Below are 19,498 nucleotides of genomic sequence, written 5' to 3'. Positions count from 1 at the left end.
TCAGTGGAAGTTCTGCGTCCTGAAAAGGGAAATATTGGATGGCTTAAAACTAACTCGGGCTCAGATCCCACACCAAGGTCTGTCCCACCAACACCAACCCCTGGCTAAACTCCTCACTCTAGCCCCTTAGTCCTTAATTAACTTCTACGGGATTTTGCATTTGTAGATGTTGTACAAAATTCACAGTCTTGTCCCTGCAATTCATTTGTGCTTTTTCCTGGCGCAAAATTGTGGACTTAATTCACTGTGTGCTCAAGATTACACCTGCAAAAACACTGGCCCAGTTAGCAAATCAGGCCCTAAATGTTTATATTTGCTAAGAGAAGTAGTTCAGAAAGTTTTCCATTCTGAGGATCTGTGTAAGTGTATGTGTGTACATGCAGATGTGTAAATGTGCATGTGTGTAGTTTGAGCATTGTGGAACTTTCATGTGAACACTGTTCAAAACTCCCTCTCAGATCAGGTCACATTTCACATGTTCTTCATGTACTATGCTCCATGTCCAGCCAGCTTGAGGTCTTGCACTAATGAAGCCCACAAGAGCCTCCCTAGAGTTTTTTGATGCCATGCAACCTCCTTTCAAAAAGCTGAGAACAAGTGGAAGCGCTCAAATCATTTTTCAGAATGATGCATCCACCCATGTAGTTTTACACAGGTGGGGATTCAGTGAAACAGGCTTTGCTGTAAAGGGGTCTAAACCTTTGTGCTTTCAGCTAGGCTGTACCCTGAATCTCAAACATAAGAATAATCCTATTCCAATTAACAGTCTCCACAAATTGATCCTTTGAACCACTGATTTTGTGCAGTTTGAAACTCCAGCACAGAGTGCGTTGATCGCAGGGCTAAGCATTGCACCTTAGCCAAAAAATAAACATCTAAAAAAGTTGTCATTTTGCCTTTAACAGACATCTCTTTGTCTCTTTTGCAGATGAGAACAGTGAGAGTGAAAGTGACTCAGATGACAGGTTTAAAGGTGAGGGGTCAGTCCGTGTTAGCTTCCAGTCAGTCACACTTGCAGTCCCCATCAAAATAAATGCTCCTTTTATTGCATGATGTTCCTCTTCATGGGAGGGCGTGAAATTTGATTTCCTCTTTGAAACCTGCTACCCCTCACTACCTCCTGACTCCATTCACAAAGTTTGGAAATGCAGGATCATGAACATGGTATAAATATTGGAAATCAGGTGCATGGTGAACTGTGAGGGTCTAACTGATTTTAGGGGAAGGAGAAGCCATGAAACATAATGAGGAACCTGCTTTGGTAATGCCTGGTATGCTGGCATTTTCCTTTAAAGATGCACTTGCCTATGAGTGTGCACATGTATATGTCTGCAGACTCCAGATAGTAAAAACTACTGTAAGCTGTGCATCAGGGAGACTAGCGTAGCATCTACATAAGAACGGCCATACTGGGTCAGACCAAAGATCCATCAAGCCCAGTATCCTGTCCTCTGACAGTGGCCAATGGCAGGTGCCCCAAAGGGAATGAACAGAACAGGTAATCATCAAGTGATCCATGCCCTGTCACCCAATCCCAGCTTCTGGCAAACAGAGGCTAAGGACACCATTCCTGCCCATCCTGGCTAATAGCCATTGATGGACCTATCTTCCATGAATCTATCTAGCTCCCTTTTGAACCCCATTATAGTATTGGCCTTCACAACACCCTCTGGCAAGGAGTTCCAGAGGTTGACAGTGCGTTACATGCAGCACACTTGGCTCAAGCCTGAGGAATTACTCCTTCATTTTCGAGAGCACTGAAATTCAGACCAAACTATAAAAAGGAAGGAAAGCAGCAGGGTTCTTCCTCTGCACCAGAAATTGTTTCTATTGATTTTCTTTTTATTGATTTAAAATACCACACAATATTAATCACAGGGAAAAAGAAAACAGTAGTGCAGAACTGTGGCTCTGAGCTGGGGAGTGGAATGCACAGTTATGTGCGTGTCTCTGTAATGGGCTGGAGCTGTTTTAGGTGCTATCAGTGTCCCGCTCCCTTCGAGAGAACTGAGCAGGCTGGTAGGGTTCTCTGAGAAAAGAGCATTCAATTCCAGGTGCTGGTGATGTGAGAATTCACTGTGTGGTTCCCTGTCATCCTGTTTAATTTTAGCCCGAAGTTTGGATACACTGTAACCTGCTTGCATGCCTAGAAGCCTCTGTGTAAAATGGAGACAGCATGTTAAACCTTACCAGTCACGCTGCCAGTACAGAGGATGGGATACATTTCATAATGTGCATGTATTATATCTTTCTAATTGAAGAAAAAGTGTCTTTGGATAGTAAATGGCTTGTGGAAACTATCCCCACTCTCTGAGTTATGTCAGGCTGAGTCCTGGCCCAGTTCCCATGGCCGAAAGAGGTGCATTAGTCCCATGGAAATAGGCTGTACATGGGAGTGAATGGCGTGGGGAGAGAATCGCTTCTGTTCTCTGGGCAGCTGTCAGTGAGCTACCGCTGCCCTCAACAGCCTGATGCAAATCCTAGTCCTGACTCTCTCTGCAGCGGAAACAGCAGCACTTACTTGCACCCCAAGCTGTGGCAAGATCCTGGGGTGGAGAGGTGAGCGCGAGGATGCAGAGAGCCCTTTCCCACTTAATGTTTGTGCACAGGAGGCTGTAGTGTGGCTGCTTGCATTGCCCAAGCAATTTGGGGGCTGTTGCTAACATGTTAGGATCAGAGCTGGGTGTGACCATGATTTCATCCCTGCCCTGCACATTAGCTAGTATCAGAAGGGAGTCCTGTGAGGAACTCAAGCTCCCCCTTTTCTATATGCCTTGGGCACCCAGGAGCTTGCGCCACACAGCACTCATGGGGAAGGCACTGTGCCTTACATATTAGAGAGCCACGGTGTGTTTCTTCAGCATCGCTAGGTGCCCTACACACCGTTCCCTACAGGCCAGCAGACGCATAATTTGGTTCACGTTAAATTCCTTGGTGATAATCAGCAGCAGTGGGATAGAAACTACAGAAAATGTTGCAGATACTCTGGTGGGGGTTGTAGCATCAAGCTGTGGTCATTAAAGATTGACAGGCTGTGCTACTGGTCTTTCCTGATCTAGCCCAGGTCTGAGTCTGATCTGTTACCCTCACCAAGCCCGTTGCAGACATATACACAAGAACACAATTTAGCCCTTCACTCACTTACTTCCCTGGTCCATCTCACATGAACAGAGAGCAACAATACCCGAAGTCCAAAGGTGCAAACAATTCAGTGTTTATTGGGGTGAACTTCCAGCAAGCATGATTCCAGTTTCCTTCCTTAGTATCCCCCTTCCCAGCTCTAACACCACATAGGCTTACATCTGTGTCCCTGTTCCCATTCCTGCCCTTAGCCAAACATGATTCCAATTTCCCCACTCCCATTCCTGCCCTTAGCCAAACATGATTCCAATTTCCCCACCCCCATTCCCTGTTCCCATCCCCCCACCCACCTACTTCCTGATTGACTGCAGACTATATAGTAAAACTTGAGTTCTGCTTTGCTATACCTTAACCAATCATTTTCCTGAAATTTAACTAACCAATCCCAACATATTGTAACATGATTATGTACCCAATTATATCCCACTACCTTAATTAGTTTACACCCAGCAAAATTAATTATACAGCAGACAGGAACAATCACAGAACCAGACAGAGATTCTACAGACAAACAATAGCAAAGTGGGAACTACAATGACAAAACAATACAGAAGTGAGGATTTCACACCCCAGCTATTGATAAGCGAGTTCTTGCCAGACAGGATGCTATCAAACTAAGTTTCCTTTTACATTTTCTAGGCACTTCCCTTTCTCTGGAGGTGATAGGCACTATCAGGACAGGATTGTATTCCTAACAGCCCAATAGCACCTTCTTTCAATGTGACTAGTTTTGGAATGTGAGGATGTGACCGGTCGCTTCCCAGCTTATGGCTGCCTCTGCTGCTTAGCCAAAGGCCTTAGCCTAAGAACAGGGCCTCAGATTGTCACAGTAAGAGAAGGACCTTACACTGGCGGACAGTGATTTTGATTCTTTCTTTTATACCTCTAGAACTAGCCAAGTGATAAGAATACACCTAAATTCTTAAGTATAGGCCTTTACAGACAGGCCTGAATATCTGTATCCTAACAGCCCTATATGTATAGAACAAACCGAACTTTGGCAGGGTTAAAGTTCTATGAGTTGCAAATGATTCCACTAGCTTAGTGTTACATCATTTCAATTCTTGCAGAAGGCTTTGATTTATGGGTGGAATTAATAAGAGAGAGCGCAGCATGAACGTCTACTTTTAAAGGGGAACATGTTTGGACTAAGATCTTGACAAACATCAAGTCCTTTCTGAATGTCTGCGGCTTACACGTCAGTTCCAGGTAACAATCTTTCTTTCTTTGTACATGCTAGCTCACACCCAGCGTCTCGTCCACATCCAGTCAATGCTGAAGAGGGCTCCTAGTTACCGCACCCTGGAATTGGAGCTGATTGAATGGCAGGAGCGAGAGCTGTTTGAGTATTTTGTGGTAGTGTCTCTGAAAAAGAAACCTTCTAAAAATACTTATCTCCCAGAAGTGACATATCAATTTCCCAAGGTAAAGCAACAACCTACCTTGTTTGTGGTTACCTATTTTCAATGCATTTAAGATGTTTTGGCCAAGATCAATAAAAGGAGCACGTAATAGGAATCTGCTTTTAAGCTGGGTCAATAGACCTGATCTCTGAATTTATCCAGAGCTTTCTGTTCTAAAATGCATCTTATGTTGAGAGCAGGAAGAAAGAGGCTCGGCTGTTTCAGAAATGTTTTTCACATTCTATAGCATATCCTTTCCCAGCACTGAAGAGTTTGGCTTAATTGGGAGCACTTAGTTGCTGAGTTTTAATTTAGTTTCCAAATATTTCATAGACATTTTAACCAGGTCTGGCTGCACAGTATTAGGGTCTGATCCAAAGTCTATTGAAGTCAGTTGAAAGACTCTTAATGACTTCAGTGGGTTTTGGATCACACCCTGACAGCTGATGCTAATTTTGAGGTAGGTTTGCATTTTGAAGTGCTGAGATGCACTGGTTTCACAAGAACATCAGGTGACTCTGGGACAAAGTTGTTTCAGATGAATTTTTTAAAATGTTAGCCATGAGGATTAGTTTTATTGTGGTAGCTCTTAGATTCCCCATCATGGATGATGGCCCCATTCTGTTAGACACTGTACAAGAACAGAACAGGATGGTCCTTGCCCCAATGGGTTAATTAGGAAACCTATTGCTGAGACTGTTCATTACAAATGACTGACTTGCTCAAGCTGGAATCAAGTGAATCTGATTTCATCCACCACAGCTTGAAAGGCCCACCAAGCAAGTGCGAGAAGCAGAGGAGCGTCTCAAAGCCATCCCACAATTCTGCTTTCCTGATGCCAAGGACTGGATCCCAGTATCAGAATACAACAGGTAAACCCTCCTGTATGTGTCTCCTGCTCAGTGTGGTTGGCGTGTACCTGTGAGTGACAGAAATGCCCTTGCCCACATAAGGAAGTAGCAGTTTTGAGTCTTGCCCATTTCACACTCAGGAAGCGGTATTTAATTTTTATTTTTTTTAAAGTTCCATAATATTTTTCCTCTTTGTTTTGCCTGATTTACAAACCTGTGTTGTTGGGGGGAAGCAGTTGGAGGGTTTGTCACAATGCTAAGTCCAAATGTAGGAATAGATCTGTGAAAAAGCTGAAAGACTGAGGCTGATTCTCCTCTGCCTGGCACCATGTGTAGTCATTTACCCCTGGAAAAAGTGAGTGCCAGATGGATGTAAAACTCTGTGGGCCAGATCCTTTGCTGGCTTGAGTTGACATAGCACCATATGTTTCAGTGGAGCTACACCAATATACATCTGCTGAGGCTCTGGTGCTACCATGGTGGTTTGCACAGAGTTAAATGGCTACATGAGAGGCAAGTCAATGGAGAACCAAACCCACCTGCTCCTTTTCTCACAACAGAAACCTCCAAAACTGTGTCAATCTTATTTTCCTGCTTCCCCGGTTTGCAGAAGGATGGACAGAGATGAATCATCCAAAATATTGTATGGCTTTTTAATGTGTGTGGAATGACATGTATGTCAGTAAAATCGGAGATTCTGTACAGTATGTCTTATATGTGCTTTTTGATTGTGATGTCACACCAGATTAGCCTTGTGGCGGCACAACCTAAGTGAATTACCACAGCCAACAAGCAAGTATGTAACATTTCATTGGCTTGCATGGCTCATGCTACATAAGAGTACAGTGACAGTGGTCTGTTTGCTTTAGCTTGGCTATGTTACTCAGTGCTCTGAAGTATACAGATTATGAGATATTAAAACCACTGAAGGAGCATTAGACCTCTGTATATTTTACTCGCTCCGGGTAAGTGGATAAGTAGAATTGTGCTATTCCCAGTTCAGAAGGGGTATGTGTACCCAGGGTAAGAAAATTGCTAGAGTTCTTGTTGTGCTTTATGAAGCCAGAGCAAAGCACTTTGAATGAGGGAGGAAAAAAGCTTAAATGTAAACTCAGATATGGGCTAAAACATTGGCGCGATTCTCATTTACACTGCCAGTGCAGTCTAAAGGGGCCTTAGTGTAAATAAGAATCAGATGCTATATGCTTTTGTAGTGGAATGGCCAGGTCCTCAAGTGCTGTGTGGACACTTTTGTGCTCTAGTGCTGCTAGAATCCAGCCAGAGTGCTGACATGTCTCAACCGTGGAGCGTTGCCCCAATGCAACGGAGATCTTCTAGTGTTCTAGAGCTGGTGTAGAGGTTCAGTACTACTCCTTGTCTTGGCCACCAGAATCACTGATGCCAGAGGAAAGAGGGTGTGGTTGGGATAGCTCTACAGTGCATGGATTCCCAGATCTGGTTTCAGATCCTTGGGACCATTTGAAATCAGCATAAGTCAGAGCAACCATACTTGGTGCACACGGTAACCCCAGGATCAAGGAGTGTGAAGGTGAGCTTAGTGTTCCCCCCTAGTCTTGTGCTGGGTGCTCTTTGGCTGTAGGTGAGAAGCTAGCTCTGGTTCTGCAAACCTCTCCTATATACTTAGGGTTCAAAAGGGAACAATGTGGTAGAAATCCTACCACCTGTATAGCACCAAAAAACCCAGAACGACTAGTTTGAAAAAGCAGCAGCTGTCCGTTGATGTTTTGTCCATTTTGAAATACTTATCTATCTTGGAAGCACCTCAAGGCACTTCGTAATAATCTATCCACTAATTGAAAAGAAGACAAAACTAAAGCTGTATTCAAAGGGTAGATTAACACCTCTTCCTAGGAACTCGCTATAGTCCTGCCACTGTAACAATAAAATCTGGGACAATCTTTATTACAGCGAGACCTTCTCTTTCATGCTGACTGGGGAAGATGGCAGCAGAAGGTTTGGTTACTGCAGAAGATTACTGGTAAGTACATCAACTTGAGCTCTTTCCAAGCACAAAATTCAGTTGTCAGTCAACATTGCAGTGCATAGTTGTTAGCATGCCTTTTGCGGGCCAAAAGGAAAGCTGTTCCCAGAACTCTGAGAGTTGGAAAGATAACAAAGTCAAATACAACAAGAATTGTCAGAAACCTTTGTCTGAATGAAAGAGAACCCAAATATTTCAAGAGGGTCACAAAACATTTTCCCCCTTCATTGGCACCTGGTTTCGGTTTCAACCAAAAGCAGAAATACCACACCACCACAAAGAAGGCTATTCTCATGGTGTTTCTAACATGCCTAATTCTTTCACAGCCCTTTTCATTTCCTAGGTGCTGTGCAAACATTAATTAATCAATCCTTAGCACCCGTGTGAGGGTTGTCACCCATTTCAGAATCAGGAAAATTGCAGTAGAAGAGTTAAGTGATTTGCCCGTGGGCACACAACAAACTAATGCAGTGCCATGACTAGAACTTGGGAGGCGCAGATTGTCAGCCTACATTTCAGTCCTTTCATTCGTATTCATCACATAGTAATAGATTTAGAACTGCAAAGGAGGGGTTGTGGTTTTTTATCTTGGGCTGATTCTATGCTGACATGGATCCAGCATACTTTGGAGCAGCCTAGCCCTGTTTTGAGAACTTCAGTGGAATTTAAGTGGCGCATAGGCCATTTGCTGGATCTCTGGACAAGAGTGAATTTCACTATCAGTGTTGCTGGGCTTGTGAGAGGAATACTATAGAAGAAAGGGGCTTTCTTCACTGAGCCTCATCTCCCCTCCTAATGCACCCAAGCAGGGTAGGCATAATTTGGCCCTTAGTTAATAGAGACATTTTCTGATAGACATACTGAAATACATGTGTGTCTGATCCTGTTCTTGCCGAGGTCTGTGTCAAGGCTCCTGTTGGTGCTGCTGGGAACAGCACTGGGCCCTGTATTTGTAAAAGTTTCAGTAACATTAATCCAAAAGCAATGCACTTGTCAGTTCTACTGGCAATATTTTCCAAGGATGGCACCTATATATCCCACCTTTTGGAGTGTAAAATACATGGGGAAGCACAATGAAATATAAATGAGAAGTGGAAATGTTTATGGCTATAAAAGGGCATGAGCCACAGTGAAACTAGGACAGGCTAGTATGGGAGAGGATGGCTGTGGGAGAGACTCAGAGGTTGAATAAATGGGGCACCCAGAAGATATCTTTATGGGAACAAATAAACGAAATAAAGATGGAGGCCAGCAGTACAATTCAATTATTTTTCATATGTGCTACCACTTAAAAGTAAATATGTATATTTTCATAAGTTTAGCAAAGCCTTCTCAGAAAAAGTTGGCTAGAATTAAATTGTGGAAACTATTCAGTCCACAAAATAAAGGTTTAAAACTACCAAATTTCTGGAAGTATCAACAAGTATTTAATCTTGCACAAATCTTACCATTGATTGTGGAAATCCAAGGCATTAGCTCCTGGGTTTAGTTTGGGATTTGATATGACTAAAATAAGATATATTGAGGAAAATGTAATTATCTTGCCAATAGACATTTAACCCAGTCATTTTACACATTTGTGCATTATGGGGAGAAGTTTATAGACTTTACAAATTCATACAGCAAAAAATAAATATGAGATGATATTGAACAACATGCCCTTTCACCTACTTCAGGAGAGAAATCAGCATATTGGGAAAACTGGCAGAATAATGAGATAAGCAATCTGGAAGATATGTATGCTGACACTATATTTAAAGTATTTTATCATCTGAAGGACAAATAAAAGCTGCACAAAAAGTACTTTTGTAAATATTTGCAGACGAGCCACTGAATAAAATCAGTCATGAAAGATTCAGGCTTGTTTTTTTTCCAAGAGTAAGCATTTTGTAAACTCATTGCTACAAACATAATTGGTGCAGGAAATAAGTATATAAGATTTAAACATACCTGAATGATCCGGAGAATTAAATCCTTGAAAAGCCTATGGGAAAGCGCATTGTGGAAAGAATATTATGGTTATAGCACTAAGTGTAAGAGTGAGATATAAAGCTTAAAAAGATGCAAAGAGCTGTACTTCAGACCGGTTACTAGGTCACAGCACTCACCACAGAGTGTATAGAGTGGAATAAAGTGATAGTAAGTATTACTGAAGATGTGCAAATATGACAGGTTGTTAAAGACACATGCTGGGGGGATTGCTCATATGTTTTAAAGTATTGACCTATTAAGGATCATTCCGAATGAATAATTAAACAGATGATGCCAGTGGACTCTGGAGTTAAATGACATTTCAAGATTGAAAAGACTGAAAACAAAAGATAAATGCCAGAGCCAGTCACATGGATTGGGATTTTCTAAGTGCTCAGCACTGGCCTCAGCCTGCTCCCACTGACGTCAATGGTGGGAACAGAGTTAGGCCAAAGCTGAGCTCTTTTGAAGAGCTCGCCCATACAAGCTAGAACAAGATAAACAATATACACGGAATGACAAAGACTGTCAGTGGCCAAATTAGCAATGTTAGACATTGGAAGGCCATTGAACCACCCAAGAGCAGAAGAGCATTAGCAGCTATTGCCATATCTGAATGAGCAATCACACTGAACACAGGATGAGTTAGAATGTTAGGAGGGTGTGTGGCAACCTGTCTTGGATCCTGGTAAACAATAAGAAAGATCACTTGTGCTGATCAGACGTTCTGAAATAATATAAGGAGAAGTGACTGGTGATGTACTGATTTGTTCTAACCCAGCGCATGAAGAACTGCCTGCACTGCTTTGAGGTGCCTGTGGTTTCTGTAGATCAGCAGCAGGCCACCACCTGGCCCATAGGTTTTACAGGAAATGTATGAAAAATTGATGGGAGTGTAGAAGATACTGTATAAGTAAAATGCTGTAGGCTAAAGGTTATTAATTCTTCAGTGAAGTAGTTGATCATTATGGGGCAAATGCTGCGCCATCTGCTGTTGGTGCAGAAAGCCTCTGGTTAAACTGGTGCTGTGTTAGCCGATGGCCAGGGATGTTTGGTGAGGTGCCAGCTATGCCCGTTTATACCATCCGTGACTTTAACCGCTAGGACGCACTGTCCCTTCGCGGCGGGCAGCCTGGGCTAGGCTGACGGATGCCCCAAGGTCCTAACCACCCGTGACTTTAACTGCTAGAGCTCAGAGCTCCTTCGCAGCGGGCAGTCAACACTGACTGACAGGTGCCCCAATGGCAGCATTAAGAGCCTCTCCACACCCGTGACTTTAACTGCTAGAGCTCAGAGCTCCTTCGCAGCGGGCAGTCAGGATTGACTGACAGGTGCCCCAAGAGTTTGCCCCGTGGAGGCGGCACAACTCAACGCTAGGCTCTTAGTACTCTCACCTAATGGCCAGGCTTTATAGCCAAAACGGCTGAGGTTCTTTTAATTGTGTTGGCTGCTTTACAGTAAACCAGAGAAACAAGTCAGGCTTATGCATAAATGGTTACCAAAATTTATTAAACTAGATTCTAATCATGTGGTTACAAAATTGCTAGTGCCTACTTATTTAAGTGTAGAGATGTTACACACACAAACAAGTTACAAAACTGAAGCTACAATCCCAAAGAAAGAAAACAAAGTATAGAGCTCTATTTCAAAATATGTGTACACTAAAGATAGGAGATCAGGTGTGGGTGCTTCTTACCCTCCTTGCATCTCTCGATTCCAGCGGTGCCAAGCCAGGATCGGTCACTCAATTCCGCAGAAAGACGAATAAGGGACAAGGCTTAGGGACCCTCTTAGCTGCAGAAGCCTTGGGAGGCTGTCACTTATCTGACCAGCAGATAGATAGTGAAAAGCACTCAAAAATCATGGTGCTGTAGGTCCCCTACTTATACCTCTGTACTCCTTCATTCTCTTTCTCCTTTCTATGCTAAATTGGGGCTGGTCTGTCGGGGTGACGCCAGCTCTCGCAAGAGTAGTTCACACTTGCAAGGGAGAAACAATAAGTTTCGACTACTGGACACTTCTTTTATCAGGGTAAATATTTTCCCACCTAGGATGTTGGTGTGTGTGCATCATGCTGTTTAGTAGGGGCTAAGAGCCATGTCTGTCACAGCGCCTCTGCCTGCTGTGAGCCCAATTGTTGTATACGTTCCCAGAGGCACATTGTCGCAGCACACCTGTGCTTCTCACAGCTTCAAAGGCTGTGCTGGAGTGCCCTGGTGTTTTGGCTCCCGTGTGTTTCCAGCAATGCTGGTCGGGGGGGGGGGAGCTGGCTGTCTGGCTACATGCTGTCAGCTATATATAGAGAGATGGGATTTTGGTGGCTACATAGAAGGTCTGCAGAGTGTCCCAGGAACAGCCCAGTGGATCCCCGTGCCTTGTGAGAAGAGGAAACAGATGTTGTTGAGACCATGCTAAAGGCTGTGGTCATTAGGGTGAAGTAGCCTTCACCCCACAGTTCCACTGCTCCTCTGTGGAGGAGGGGAGGATTTCTCTTCCTCCCCACTGCAAATCTCAGCACATGGGGGTGGCGTTGCCTCAGCTGGCACACAGCCCGGAACGGTGTCTTTAAAGGCTGTGCTGCACAGTTACATGCCCACTGACCTATTTTGCACAAGCAAATGTGGGATTTGTACTTGTGACAGGGACCAGGCAAACTCTGCAGGTGCCATACATGTGCCAAGTTTTGGCTCTCTAGTCTAATTCCATTTTGGTATTTGTTTGCAAAACTTTCCAAGCAACTTTTGAAAGCAGGAGTTGATGGGCTTGCTGCACAGGGGTTGCAGGTGCAGGGTCAGGCCCTAAGTCCACTTCAGAACTGCAGAATGTGTCAAATAATATAAGCACTATTTTTCTAAAACCCACAATACCTGACTTACTATGGGTATGAGAGCACTGGGCTGTAATGTGCCTCATTCAACTATAAGAAACACTGGAAGTGTGCTTTAGGACATAAGGTAACCTCCCCAGAAGGGCTAAGGAGAAACCTCCCTCGTGGGCAGGTTATTCCATAATTGTCAACTATGGGGTTTCTTGGACCTTTGTCTGAAGCATCTGGTAATAGTCGCTGTCAAAAACAGGTTGCCGAACTACCTGGACCACGGCTCTGATCCAACATGGTAGTTCCTATGATTCTATGTTTTGTGTCTTAGTTTCTGGGGGGGTCCTTTATTTATGAGATAATTGTGTCTTTTATTACCAGGCATTTTTTATTTTGCGACATGGTCATATGAACTGCTCTATTTATTTTATTTTATTTTTATTTTATTTTGCCTTAGATTTTTTTTCAGGATTTTCTGATAAAAGCCTCCTGCAAAAGGACCTCAAGGGATACAGTAATGATTATATTTTCTTTGTGCAACAAAGTCCTACAGTATATCCATTTTACATATATTTATATTACAATGTTTCATTTAAAAACAGGATTAGAGTGGAATGTAACCCATTGTACCATAACAAACAGAGTTCTAAATACAGTAAGACATTTTCCAATTAATACCTGATACATCTAAGGTAGTGGTTCCCAAACTTATTTCGCCGCTTGTGCAGGGAAAGCCCCTGGTGGGCCGGGCCGGTTTGTTTACCTGCCGCGTCCACAGATTCGGCCGATCGCAGCTCCCAGTGGCCGCGGTTCGCTGCTCCAGGCCAATGGGAGCTGCTGGAAGCGGCGCGGGCCGAGGGACGTACTGGCCGCCGCTTCCAGCAGCTTCCATTGGCCTGGAGCAGCGAACCGTGGCCACTGAGAGCCACGATCGGCCGAACCTGTGGACGCGACAGGTAAACAAACCGGCCCGGCCCACCAGGGGCTTTCCCTGCACAAGCGGCGAAACAAGTTTGGGAACCACTGATCTAAGACAACCATGTAAAATCCTAGTGATCTGATATGAGAATTTGCATTTTGAGGTAAAAGAAAATGGCTCATTTATATCAGTCACGTTACCCCTTACCTGTTTTAGTATGGTTAGTACATTATCCCCTGTAATAACCCAAGAGAGTGTCAGTTTCAATTTTTACACCAGTGATTAACTTTGTCTTATTTAATTGGCTTTTGTCAGAGCTATATTAAACAGTAGCCTGTTCACTGTACACAGTATTTGTACCCGGTTTTTGTTTGGTTGGCTTTTTTGTTATCTTGCTGTAGTACCTAGAAAATGTACTGAATAAAAATGTGTGAATTTAGGCCCTGTTTCTTGATGACCTATGTAGCTATTTATGCCTGGGCAAAGTGCGTGTAACATGGGTATGAAATGCTGTCACAGATGTGAGTGAGGGGAGAGTTCCAGACTGGTAGCATTTCGAACCCACTCTCCACATTTGCCAGGCAGTGGAGAATCCGCCCCTTAAAGTCTAAGAGTATGTCTACATTGCAGCTGGGAGCAAGCCTCTCAGTTCAGATACACAGACGCTAGCTCAGCTCAAGCTAATACCCTAAAAATAGCAGTGTGGATGTTGTGGCACCAAGGGAGGTTTGGGTTAGCCACCGGAACTCAGACCCACCCACCCAGCGTGGCTAGCTCAAGCCTCTGCCAGTAGCACAATATCCACACTGCTATTTTCAGTCCACTGTCTTGAGCTGAGCTAGTGCGAGTCTGCAAACCCAAGCTAGGAAGCTGCTCCCAGCTGCAACGTAGATACACTCAAAGGGTCTCACTTTCTCCCGGCTTTCATCTGGGTTCTGCTGGCAGAATCCCCCAGTGGTGGAAAATTTGCCAAATCTTTGTTGTTGTGAAGACCAGAAAGTGGGTGGAGCCAGCAGGCCCATGGGCTGTGGGAGATGGATTGAGTCAATGCATCTCCTAGGAAGCCTGTGCTTCACTCTCAGGGAATGCTGGCTGGAACTTTCAAGCTGCCCTTTCCCAGTGGCACTCCAAGGAGAATCACAGCAGTAAACTATCCGAGAGAACACAGCATCTTAACTACAGTTCCATGTTGTCTCCCCAGACGTCTCCGGCTGGGCTGCTGCAGAAGCTGCTCCTTGTGCTGTGGGGTGGTAGTTCTTCCCTAGCTGGGTTGTACTGAATTATATGATCTTCCAAGACCATATCTTTCCCAGAAACAGAGTCGCAGCCAATCACCATATTTTTATGAGTACCATTGATTGTCATATTGTAATGCCTGGGAGCCCCAGCCATGGGCCAGGACCCCAGTGTGTGTGTGAACGCCCAGGCAGTGAGATGGTAGATTAGAGACTCTGAACAGCTCAGCTAGATTTCAAGCACCCAGGAAGGAAGGTCTTTTTTAAAATGTCAGGCTCCTTTTTAGCATAAAGAGCCAAGGTTTCCCTTAGACATAATCTCAAAATAGAGGCGAAAGCAGGGTTTGCATCAGCAAAGTCCAGGGTAAACACTGTGCAGCAAGGCTGCTCCAGTCTTTGTGCTGGCCAAGAAAACTAGCAGAACCCCCCTGGTGCTGATCCTCACCCTTCTGTTTCACAGCTCAACTCGTGGTGGCTTATTTTCATCCTCCCAGGAATCAGCGTCCTATTGTCTGTGAGACTAATTAGAATTCCTGCAAGCAGGGCTGGATTAAGACTAAGAATGTACTCAGCCCCACAAAAACAAAAAACTCCAAATGCTTCACTCCCCATTTCCTCAAGGAAGTGGGCACTATAAGCTCTGCAGGCAAGCTGACTCCCAACTGCCCCTTACCCAACAGCCCCACACTCAGAAAGGGGCTTGATGTAGCAGTGGGGTATTAAGCAGCAGGCCATGTGGTCAACAGTTTATACCTATCCACAGTCACCTGACTGTGTTGTGGGACCAAGAGAAGAATATAAGAATGGCCATACTTTTGGCCTTCACAACATCACCTGGCAATGAGTTCCACAGGTTGACTATGAGAGTGTCCTCTGCAAACTCCTCAGGCCAGGTCATTTGATATTAGCCTTTATGTTATTCTGACGGGGTAAAGCAAAAATAGTCCTGGGAAATACACCAGTGAAGGGGGTCTTTCCAGCTGGAATAGAACTGGTGTAATGGCTCTATGTTGCCTCTCCCCACAGTGTAGGAGCTATGCGGTGGCACTCCAGCTATTCTCAACTGTCCACAGTCCCTACGTAGCACTTACTGACCTCTGAGTGGGCATGGGCAGGATGTCCAGATAGGTTGATTCAGCACATCCGCTGGCCGAGTTCCATGTTTGCAGGTTAAAACTGCCATCCCCTGGTGGGACCACTGAGGGTGGATAGTGGTGCAAACACCATCTGTCTTTCCTAGGATTGGACCCATCCCCAGGGGCAGAGGCCACCACTGATGCAAAGGGTAAATCAAGCCTGGATGTGGATGGCCACGGAGGGTTAGATGTAACACACATGCTCACAAGATTTTCCTGTGGAATTAACAAAGTACAGTATGAGAAGCAGGTGCTGTTTCTCTAATGTGAATCTGCAGCCAGAGGGACAGTTTCAGCCAAGGAGACCTGTTGTTACAGGGTCATGCAGGTTAACGCCTGTTCTTTACAAACTCCTGACTTTAGTCATGTTTAATTGGAGTAAATCATTTCACTTCAGGATCCCAGACCCTGAGAGCCTCCCCAGCCTGAGACATTTGCTCTTTTGCTCACGAAAGCTTATGCTCAAATAAATTGGTTAGTCGCTAAGGTGCCACAAGTACTCCTTTTCTTTTTGCGAATACAGACTAACACGGCTGTTACTCTGAAACTTGATGATTTGTGTGTACGGAGGAGGCTCTGCTACTGGCAAAGAGAAATCCCTAAAATACAAGGGCATCATGTATAATGAATATGAGTAGGGAAGATGCCTAGCACTCATAAACTCAGTGACATGTAACCTTTAAGATACTTGTAGGGAATAATATTTCATAGGGCAGGGTCTTTGAGTAAACTGCGTGGTTATTGTTTCTGGTCTTATAGATGACCCAGGAATGTGATGTTTTTACTGGCACTCGGTAAGATAGCTCTTGGCTGGTAGCTGTCCAAGACTCCTGGCATGACTTCGGCATTCCTGCAGATTTGACACAATGATTTTAACCAAAATCCTACATGCTTGATATAATCACTCAATGCCTTTAGAAAGGGTTTTATACCTAATATGGACAAAAAGTGATTCTGCTGTTTTCAGAGATGTGATGTGTGGTGAGCAGGTTTGGATTCAGAAATACACTCATCTGTGTTCACTTAAGTGCAGCATTTTTTCATGGTCTTTATTATAACAGCACAGGCACCTGCTGACTGTCCCAGTCTACATTGTGATTCTCAGATTTAAAAAAACACAGCTGTCCTCCAGCTTCTTCTGAATCAGCTCTGCATGGCATGTAAATGATAAACCCACTTTGTGGAAACAGCTTGCATAATCCTCATAGTCTAATGATGAGACACTGAAACTAAATGCCACCAACTTATTATGATAAAAGGGGAAAGGTCGTTATCCACTTTGATTAAATATAAAAGGAAGCAAAAGCAGACAGAAATTATGACGTCGCTCTCCTCTGTCATAGTATCATTAATATGGGGGCTGATTCTTCCACTGTTTTCCATCTTGTGTAATCATTTACACAGCTGGGCAAAGTGGGTGTAAAATGATACCAACTCAGAGTGTTGACATTTTACACCCGCTTTTCATTCATTTTGCACAGGCAGAATGACTCCACAAGGTGTGGGGCAACAGAGAACTAGACCCACTGTCTGAGATCCTACTCGGAATTCTTTAGTGGGAGGGCAAAGTAGTTTGGTAGCGTGTCCGCAGTGGGTTAGTGCAGGGTGTTTGCAGTTCCTAGACAAGGAGAGACCGGAATTCCTGCAGTAATGTCTGCTCTGGGGCAGTCCCTGCATTCTATCTCAATAGCACCTCATGCCAACTGATCTGTTGAAAGGTGACTTTCGTTGAGTTCAGAGACTTCCTTTTGGTCATGGTTCTGTGCCCAATGGAAAAAGGAGAACGGGCTAGTACACCTTTCAAAGGCATTTCCATCTGGAAATGCAGGGCAGTAGCAAATACAAGTGACTGTGGATGACATTCTGGTAGTCTAGGACCTGATCCAGTGCCCTTTGCAGTGGGAGTCTTCCCACTAACATCAGTGGACTTTGGATCAGGTCTCTGATTTCCCATGGGTGGTGATTCAGGAATAATCTTAAGCACATGCGTAAGTGCTTTCCTGAATATGGATACATAAGCACAGCCATACTAGGTCAAATCAATGGCCCACCTAGCCCAGTATCCTGTCTTCCGACAGTGACCAGTGCCAGATGCTTCAGAGGGAATGGAATGAACAGAACAGGGCAATTTCAAGTGATCCATCCCCTGTAGTCCAGTCCCAACTTCTGGCAGTTAGAGGTTTAGGGACACCCAGAGCATGGAGTTGCATCCTGAACATCTTGGCTAATAGCCATTGATGGGCCTATTCTCTACTAACTTATCTAATTTTTTTTAACTCATTTATACTTTTGGCCTTCACAACATCCCCTGGCAATGAGTTCCACAGGTTGACTGTATGTGTTTGTTTTAAACCCACTGCCTATTAATTTAATAGGATAACCCCTGGTTCTTGTGTTATATAAAGGAGTAAATAACTTTTCTATTCACTTTCTCTACACTAACCATGATTTTATAACCCTCTATCATATCCCTCTTTAGTTGTCCCTTTTCTAAGATGAACAGTGCCAGTCTTTTAAATCTCTCCTTGTATGGAAGCTGTTCTGTACCCCTAATCATTCCCCCCCCCCTTCTTAGTGCCTTTTTCAATTCTAATGTATTTTTTTGAGATGGGGTGACTAGAACTAAATTCAATATTCAAGGTGTGGGCGTAACATGGATTTATATAGTGGCATTATATTTTCTGCCTTATTATCTATCCCTTTCCTAAAGGTTCCTAACATTCTATTAGCTTTTTTGCCTGCTGTTGCACATTGAATGGATGTTTTCAGAGAACTATCCACAATAACTTCAAGATCTCTTTGTTGAGTGGTAACAGCTAATTTAGATTCAATCATTTTGTATGTATAGTTGGGCTTATTTTTTCTGATGTGCATTATTTTCAACTAATTGACACTGAATTTCATCTGCCGTTTTGTAGCCCAGTCACTACACTAACTACTTATGGCCCAGTTTAGTAAGATCCTGTTCCTGAATCTGGGCCATAAGTAGTCAGTGGATCTGCCCAACATCCATTGTCTGTGAAGAACGGTCCTCAATGTTTTTCTGGGTGAAATTAAAGCTTCTATGATTATTACTATTTTATTGTTCAGTGACAACAAATTTAACTTGGGGCAAGGGCGGAGGGCAGAGATACAAAGGAAAAAAGGGAAACTCCTGATTTCTTCTAATTTCTGCTGCCTTTCTGTTTATCCCTGAAATCAGCAAAATATCTCTCTGTGCCGGTTTAATTGCTCAACCTCAAACTAGATGATAGCAGAACTGGAATTCGGCATGTTAAAAATGTAATGGAAAGCTTCTGCACATGCCCTGTTCATTGCAGCTGTTTGTTATTTAAATATTGACAGTGTGCTTGGCACAGTCTGAGGGACAAAGGAAGACTTGGTCTCTGTCCCAGGGAACTCACTCCCACGCAGATGGGATTTTCCAAAGTGCTCAGCACGGGCCTAACTCAGAGTGGAGCCAGTGATTTCAATGGGAGCAGAATTAGGCGGACTCTGACCACTGGCCATTGGCTTCAGTGAATAGCTCACCCCTAAGAGATAGATTTTGCCCAGTGAAGGATGCTTCTTTTTCTTCGTCTGTGCTATCAGACTGTTCCAGGGGCACAGCACCACTCTTACATACGACTCTTACCAATGCTCCTGCTGGGGTGGTTCTACATTGCCCCCAATGCAGAGCTGTGGCTAAATGCCACAAGTCAGAACTATATGTGGACGATACGTTGGGTTCAGCTCAATTGAGCCAATGGCAATTTACACTAGTGGAGGATGAGGCCTGTTACAAATACATCTTTTGATGTACATTCAAGAGGGGAATGTACATCAAATTCTCTAGTAACTTTTGTTTGTTCATATGTTTTTGTATTTCAAGCATGATTTTCACTTTTAACCATTTAGATTATTCAAGTTTTGCATGTTTTTTGCATGTGCAAATAAGTAGCCCCCAACTAATGTGGAGGATCTAGATGAAAACCCTATTGGATTTAGGTTGTGCACGTCTTTGTTTAGCTCTCTGATCATAC

The 19,498-nt window shown here is 43.9% G+C and overlaps 1 protein-coding gene across 14 annotated transcripts in view; it reads left to right on the top strand.

The window, feature by feature from the left end:
- Positions 1–19,498, top strand: part of DENND2B (DENN domain containing 2B) — a 294,903-nt gene that overhangs the window by 219,170 nt on the left and 56,235 nt on the right. For all 14 annotated transcript variants that reach the window (XM_074954990.1, XM_074954988.1, XM_074954989.1 and 11 more), the window contains 4 exons: positions 929–973; positions 4,382–4,566; positions 5,307–5,416; positions 7,325–7,394. In XM_074954990.1, coding sequence (XP_074811091.1) covers positions 929–973; positions 4,382–4,566; positions 5,307–5,416; positions 7,325–7,394 — 410 coding nt within the window. The remainder of the gene's footprint in view (positions 1–928; positions 974–4,381; positions 4,567–5,306; positions 5,417–7,324; positions 7,395–19,498) is intronic.

The sequence above is a fragment of the Natator depressus genome, chromosome 6, assembly GCF_965152275.1.
Source record: "Natator depressus isolate rNatDep1 chromosome 6, rNatDep2.hap1, whole genome shotgun sequence".
Lineage (NCBI taxonomy): Eukaryota > Metazoa > Chordata > Testudines > Cheloniidae > Natator > Natator depressus.
Note: the sequence above shows the minus strand (reverse complement) of the source record. Positions and strands in the feature narration are given on the sequence as shown.